This window comes from Ursus arctos, unplaced genomic scaffold (assembly GCF_023065955.2).
Source record: "Ursus arctos isolate Adak ecotype North America unplaced genomic scaffold, UrsArc2.0 scaffold_12, whole genome shotgun sequence".
Taxonomy (NCBI): Eukaryota; Metazoa; Chordata; class Mammalia; order Carnivora; family Ursidae; genus Ursus; species Ursus arctos.
Window position 1 is genome coordinate 30,504,438 of NW_026622786.1, and position 7,741 is coordinate 30,512,178.

General features: G+C 43.3%; 1 protein-coding gene across 7 annotated transcripts in view; it reads left to right on the forward strand.

Moving 5' to 3' along the window:
- The window catches only part of TGFBR3 (transforming growth factor beta receptor 3), a 193,911-nt gene extending 189,048 nt beyond the window's left edge, over window positions 1-4,863 (forward strand). For all 7 annotated transcript variants that reach the window (XM_026497623.4, XM_044383648.3, XM_044383649.3 and 4 more), the window contains one exon: window positions 1,420-4,863. In XM_026497623.4, coding sequence (XP_026353408.1) covers window positions 1,420-1,538 — 119 coding nt within the window. In that variant the 3' untranslated portion in view covers window positions 1,539-4,863. The remainder of the gene's footprint in view (window positions 1-1,419) is intronic.
- Window positions 4,864-7,741: the final 2,878 nt, after the last annotated feature.

The following is a 7,741-nucleotide window of genomic DNA, read 5'->3' on the forward strand; positions in this document are numbered from 1 at the left end:
TGAAAGTACAGTTTCTCTGCCTCTGAGGCATATTGACCCCCTATCCCCTCTCCATCCCACCAATCCCAGAAGAAGAGTTAATCAGAGGGAATCCAGCATGGGCCAAATAATGCAGCGAGCATATAAATGCTCTGAGGTTGATGCAAACGTGTGTGTTGTAGTTGTGTGGCTTGTGAAATGGGCGGCAGGGAAAGCTGTGACCAGACGCAAGGGCACGAGCTACGTTTCGCAGAGCTGTTTTTTTGGCAGAGTCTTTTGAGGGGCCCCAGCAAGGGAATGGAAGTAACGGGCTAATAAGATCCTGTCCTTGAAGGGTAGAGCCTTCGCTCTGTGAGTTTTGTTTTAATGAAGCGGCCAGAGGGTTGCTTATCTCTCTGGCTGATAGCTGTGTGTTTCAGCGGGACAGGAAAGACGAGGCTCATTCATAAACAGACCTGGCCGTCTGGGGCTTCCCACGTAGGAGGAGGGGCCGGAGACCGTGGACTAGAAGTTTATTAAGTTTCTGCTGTGACTTCTCAGAGAACAGGCAGTGTTTTTCACTGGAGCGTTGATCACTTTTCCCTACGCAGAGTCATGTTTTGAGGGCTGCCCTGAGACCATTTGCGTTGAAGAAAAGACTTTGCTCTAGGGCCTTGCGCAGTGCTAAATGCAAACCATGTGTGTGACCCAGGGGTCCCTCCTGCAAAGCACTGCACATTTGGCACAAGGAAGGGGCTTCGTTAAAGTGCAGTGGGATGTGTCAGGAAAAGTGGGATGCTTCGTGTGTTAGGAGATGTTCTCGCTGCACCCCCAGTGAGCTGCAGGACGGAGGGGATTGTTCCCTTGTGCGATCAGCTCGGCTCCTTCCCGAAAGGTTTTTCTGGGAGCAGGCTTGCCCTAAGCCCCATTTCTCGGGTGGGCTGTGTGCTTGCGGCACAGTTCTCTCTGCTGTTGCTCCAGCCAAATCGAGGCTCACCACCCCCATGTTGAACAAGTAGATTCAGAAGAAGGCCCCCAGGCGGCCAGGCCTCTCTTGCTGCAGGGTAAAGGTCTCAGCCTGCAAACGCCACAGTATCTCCATGAGAGAGGCGGTGTTAGGAGTTCGGGGCTGGGCTGTTGGGGCACACGGTGCGGATGGTGGTGCTTGCTTCAAAGCTGCCAGACACCGAAATCCTGAGGATTCAGTGTCCTCTGTCAGGGTCTTGGTCACTAAAACTGCCTGTCAGCTTGAAAAACGTCCTCTTCTCGCTGTGCAAGAGGCTTTAAAAACAAAAAGGAAACACCAACACACCAAACAGCTCTCTACGTAAGGCCTGGTGTGCTCGCTTCGCCCAGGGCGAGAGAGACAGCAGACAAAACGGCAGACGGGGAAACGTTCTGGGCAGGGATGCGCACACGTAACACGCGTCTTTCTTTGTCCCTTGTCGTCCTTCACCGCAGGGGAGACAGCAGGAAGGCAGCAAGTGCCCACCTCCCCGCCGGCCTCGGAAAACAGCAGTGCAGCCCACAGCATCGGCAGCACGCAGAGCACGCCCTGCTCCAGCAGCAGCGCGGCCTAGCCGGGCGGCCGGCCCCAGGCCCCGCGGACTTGGAAGGCTCCGTCGCCGTGCCCTTGTAAAGAGAGAGTGCGTTTCGATATAAAGACCACCTGTTGTAGTCATCCCCCACCCAGGGCGAATACCCATGTGACCCCTGGGCTTCCGTAACACACTAGAACGCGCGAGAAAGCCCAGGTGGCGGCCTTCTCCACCAGCCCCGCTCAGGCTTGGGGGTTTTCAATGTGAAACACATGCCAGTTTTCAAAATGCTGCTTTGTCCAGGTAAGACTATCCGTAAATTGGGGCCCTGAGATTTACCCTGACGCAAGGAGTTGGTAAGAGGATAACAAGCAGACAGTAGGACCAGTGAGGAGATGTGCCCAAAGATTCTTGTGTAACTGAACCGAGATGTAAGACAAAAGGAGTGCTTCAGGATTTTCTAAGTGTGTTCCTCCGCGTCTAATTTGCACCTTCTGGACGCACACTTCTCACTTTGCTGTCACACCCTCTGGGGGCTGATGTTGTCGGCTTGACGGGTGCTGCCCTCGGGGACTGCATCCTGACACCCATCACAGCAACATTCCTTTCTGGTGCCCTGGGCCAAAACCAGCGCTGATAAGCTCATCAGTTCCCCCCTCTCCCGCACTCACACACCGACTGCAAAAATGTCTTAATGCAAATGTTGTATTTCTTCATAAGCCTATAGAAATTGAAAGTGGCCAAAATCTGGAACTGCAGATTTGTGCCCATTTATGACCTTGTGTTCTGAAAAACTAGTGTATAAATGGGGGCAAATTGAGTTTTAAAGTAGAAGAGGAATTTGCACAGCAATGTATATGCAAGTACAGGTATGGACTGTGTCAGCTGGCACATTCGCTTTCTCAGTTAGAAAATTCATTCCCCTTTTTAAAATGTTCTGTGCCTCCGAGTTGGAACTTACTCTTAAATGTATTTGGGAGAATTCGTGTTTCCACTCAAAACCCGTCAGCCTTTTTAATAGACCCTTTTGTAAGAGGCGAAGCTCTTGTTCGTGCACACGGCAGATCCTGTCAGATTCCAGCTCGTTATCTGAACAGTGTCACCGAGTCTGCCAAGAAAGTGCTGAGATCTGGAAAAGGGCGCTCACTTGGACTGCTTTCGTTCTCTTGCCTTAAATATTTTCCAAACTCAAAAAGGATTTGAGGTGGATTTCATTAAAATGAAATAATATGATGCCACTTTGCAGCTAAAATAAGCTCAACTGATACCTCTGTGTTAAAAAAAAAAAGAATGCCAGAGGAAGACGTCCATGCCAATTCAGTAGTATTACTACTGAGGATAGCTTCATTGCAAGTAAATATTCACCATTTTCCAGAATTCTCCCGAAAGTGACTCAGAATCCTACAAACAGGAAAGGCTAGATTCTACTCCAAAATATTCATAAATCTCACCGCCCTTAGAGTAAGGAAGTCGTGCCTAGTTCTCTGAAGGGAACCCTAAGTGGAAAAGGTTGATGACACCCAAGACCTGGAGGCGGTGTCTGTAAGGCACACAGTAGGTGGAGATACCGAGAGTCATAGATACGATACTGATAGACCACACTAGTCACAGATGGACAGACAGACCCCCCAGTCATAGAGTAGTACTCTGGTTTGAGAAGCGTAGAGACTCAATCTGGACAATATGAACCAAAACAGACTACTTGAGAGCTAAGACTTCCAGGCTATCTACATTGACCTCTTGAAAATTTTGCAGATTTCCACATACAAATGAAGATATGAGATGAGAGCATTTATTTCCTTCAGTTAACTTTTTAACACAAGGGTATCAGAATGGAGGACTTAGATGACGCTACCTGTGTTTGAAAATAATGCGCTTTGCCTAACCTTCAGCAGAATGTATTGTTTAGCATATTCTATGTATAAAAAGTTTAAAGATGTCTTCAAAGAAGACTAGAGTCTTTAAGTCACTTATAGCTATATTTTACTACAAAAATTTGTGTATAAAGATATATTTAAGTGTTTTCGATAAATTTAAATTACTCCATATGAAATGTTTAATTTCAGTTACTGTGAATTCTTTTGATCAGTTCTTTGCTGTTTAAAAAACCCTTTCCATCCTATTAAAAAAGAAAATTAGCTATTAAGAGATATTAAAAGATCCACATCTTCAGATGGACAGGGTTAAAACCTTTTGTGATTATATTTTAATGTATATTTTTGAGAGAGATGCTACATTGCCATTGATTTTATAAATAACTTAATTTACAGGTTTATGGATGCAAACCAAAAGATTTTAAAAGAAAGAAGGAAAAAAATCACTTTTTATTTGTTTGGGTCTTACGGTCAGAAGTATTGTTCAGATCAAGAAATCCGTGTTGACAAACCTGATCCTATGTTAATTGGAGAGTGAATGTCATTATGTATCTCAGAAATGTCTCTAAAAAATGTTTCTAAAGAAAGCGTTATCTCCCTAGCTTCTTATTACAACATTTCCAATCGCTTCATACTTCACAGTTTCAATACAAAATACAAGCTATACTTCATAACAAGTTCTGCAAGTTTCTTTATAACTGTTGTTATAATCCAGTTAAATGCTTCTGTCCACAAAGTCTTTCGTTACTTCTGCAGGCTACACCCTAATTCACAGAGGCCATTTGGTTTCGTTTGTTGTTCAAGCTAAAGCTATTGTTGAAATGCTCTAAACTCCCAAGACAGAGTGTCTACGTAATACCCTCTAGCTTTTCACCATGTGTTTACCAGCAACTGCTCTGTATTTTAGGAGTCAGAGACATCTTCTGTCTGTTTCTATAGCATTTTCTACACAAACAAACGAAAATGGTCTTTTCCTTGTCTGTAATAAGATTGTAAACCCATTTTCTGTGTGTGTTCTGTAGTGGGCATGATTGTGGGTGTGTGGGGGTGCGCACACGCGTGCCAGCCTTTTCGTACTGTAACTACCTCATGGTGTGAGTGATACTTGTACTGCCGGCTGTGTTAACAGAGCACATTTTGTTGGGTGGCTTGTGTGTGCGTGTGTGTGACCTTTTTCCTGTTTGTTTTATCTGGGGGTTGTTCATGAAACTGACAGATGTTTTTCTAAAAAGGACTATTATCAGTTTCCAAATACAATACTTCTCTCTTCTGGTTTTTCCTGAGTGAGCCTGATTTTGTTGCTGTTTTTCATTATCAGGGTAAAAAGAGTACCCTTAAAATCCCCGTGGCCAGTTTGAACACCCCTGCTGTATTCTTTTCTCTGTTCAATGTGTTGGCAATTTTACGACCATGCTTAGATGTATAGTTTTGATAACCACAGTTTTAAGTCCTTTATCTGTGCATAATAAAAAAGATATATATCTATTCATTAATGCTTGTCTTGTTTGGTCATCATTAAATTCTACCCTCAGGATGATGTAACTTTTTCCTTGTGACTTTCTCCTAACTTGATCGTCTGTTCCAACCGTGTTGGTGAGGAGTCGGGAGTGAAGAGGCTAAGAGGAAACCCTAACTCAGTAGAGCAGAGGGACATGAATGGATAGACCAGAAGAAATGTATGGCAGGAGCTGTCACTGTTCTCGGAAAATGTGGTGGGAGACCCAGAAGTGGGTGTCAGCCCCTGCATCCGTTCCTGGCTTTTCTGTCAACCTCCTAGAAGCAAGGAACAGAAAGTAATAGTATTTGGATCTCCACATACCCCAGTGCTGCTTCCAGCCTTCTCTCTGGACCTGGATGACCACCACCTTTTAACTGCCCCAGCCAGAAATCTGGAAATTTAACTCGACTCCTCTTTGGCTTCCCACCACCAAATTAATAAGTCCAAGTTATTCAACCTCTGGAATATCTCTTTCTCCAAACCACCTACTTATTTCTACTCTTGCTGCTGTTACCCAGAATCCAAGGCTCATTATCTCTTAAAATGAATGACTACAACTGCCTAACTAGTATGCTGACTTCCAGATTTGCCACCCCCCCCCCGCTAATTCTTTCTCCACTATGCAACCAAAAGAATTGAAAAAAGGCTCAAATCATATCTCTTTCCAACTTAAAGCCTTTAAGCAAGTTACTACGTGCTGATGTGCTATTGGGGGTCCTGTTGAGGGAACAGAAACCACACTGTATATTCCAATACAAGGAAATTAACATCATGGATTGGTTAAGCAAGTGCCCAGTGGCTGAAAAGGCAAAAAGGGGAAACTGAGGTAATACAGAATTAATTAACACCCAAGGAGAAATTACCTTCTTGGGGCTGAAGATTGTCGGAACTTGCAGTTGGTAGGGGTCTGCTGAGTTCCAGCACCAGGAGGGAAAGGGTAGATTGGACACTGGGAGACCAAAGCTTAGTAGGTAGCATAAATGATTTCCTGGAAAAACTCATTTGCCAAAACCAAGAAGCAACAGAAAGTCAGAAATACATAGAGTCATTAAGAAAATCATTGGTTTAGGGGTGCCTCGGTGGCTCAGTTGGTTAAGCAGCTGACTCCTGATTTCAGCTCAAGTCATGATCCTAGGGTCCTGGGATCAAGGCCCACATCTCACTCTGCACTCAGCAGGGAGTCTCCTCCCTCTGCCTTTGCCCCTCCCCCCCGCCCCCGCCGCCTCTAAAATAAATAAATAAATCTTTAAAAAGAAAAGGAAGAAAATCAGTGGTTTAGAATCTACTCACAACAAGAAGCAAAATTTAAAAAAAAACAAAACACTGCCAAACTCTCGTGGTTTTACAGGTAAGTTCTACCAAGTTAGTCAAAGACTCGGTAATACCAGATCATGGTAATTCTTTTATTTGGGGGATGACAGGTCAAAGGGAATGAGTTTTTTAATATCCATACCTATTACCACATTACTTTCTTTAACAATTGTAGCAAGTCACACTGCCACAGTGTCCCCATCAGCGCTGGGCGTGCTGAAACAGCTCGGACTCGGTCAGACTGCCTGGGTTTGAATCTTGCCTCTGCCATTGCTAGTTGAGCCACATCCTCGATTTAAGAGAAATCTGTTTCTTATCGTCACGAATATTAAATGCTATAAATCCAGATAAAGAGTTCAGTGTATACTAATTAATATCATCTACTCTTACTGTTACCAGCATTGCATGTTTTGAATTTTGCCAATCTGATAGTTGAAAAATTATGTCACATTATTTGAATTTGTATTCTCCCATTGCCAGTGAGTTTTTTTGTTTTTTTTTAAGTGAGTTCTACACCCGACATGGTGCTAGGCCTTAAAACCCCTAGATAAGAGTCTCATGCTCTACCCGCTAAGCAGCCAGGCCCCCCACTGCAAGTGAGTTTTACATTGTTACCATGTCATTATTAGTCTTTCCCGGGTCCTTCTGTACATTGACATGTCCTTTGCCCATGTTTCTACTGAGCTGTATTTTCCGTAATAATTCCTATATTAGTGATACGATATGTCACACGTCATATATGACAAATATGTTTCTAATCCGTGATGGTCTTTCCATTCATTCTGCTTATGATGAATATTGCCAAAATAAAATGTTTAATTTTATGTAGTTGAATATTTCTGTCTTTTCCTCTTGGCTTCTGGGTTTCCTGTCTTAAGTTCTAACTCAAGATATATGCTAATACTTGTATTAATTTATTTTTAAAATTTAGATCTTTATCCCGTATTATTGTGATGGTATGAGGATAGGGGTCTATTTTTGTTTTCTTCCAGATGGTTACTCACTTCTCCCAGAAGCATTAAAAAGTTCATTTTTTTCCCATTGGATTAAGATTTTGAAAAAGAATGGTGAGAGTGATCTGGCCTTAGCAGATATTAATATTTAGTGTAAAATCTTTATAATAAAAACAGAATGGTAGTGGCATAGGAAGAGTTAAACAGATTACTGAGACAGATAAATCAGGAATAGACCTAATTCATTGGGACCTTAACATATGACAACTAGTCATAGTTTTCATTACAGTTTTAAAGGATTCCATGACCCATAATAAGACATATAGGTTGTCTGATTTTCACTGTTTTTACTGTTTTTTAAACATCTGATTTTCTCCTGTTATTTAAAAACATCTAGGGAAAAAAGTGTCAGCCTGCCTGGCTGGCTCAATCGGTAGAGCATGCGACTCTTGACTTCAAGCCCCACATTGGGCATAGAGGTTAGTTCTTTAAAAAAAAAAAAAAAGGAAGGTGCCTGTGTGGCTCAGTTGGTTAAGGGTGCAACCCTTGATTTTGGCTCAGGCCATAATCTCTGGCTTGTGGGATTGAGCCCTGCACTGGGCTCCACGT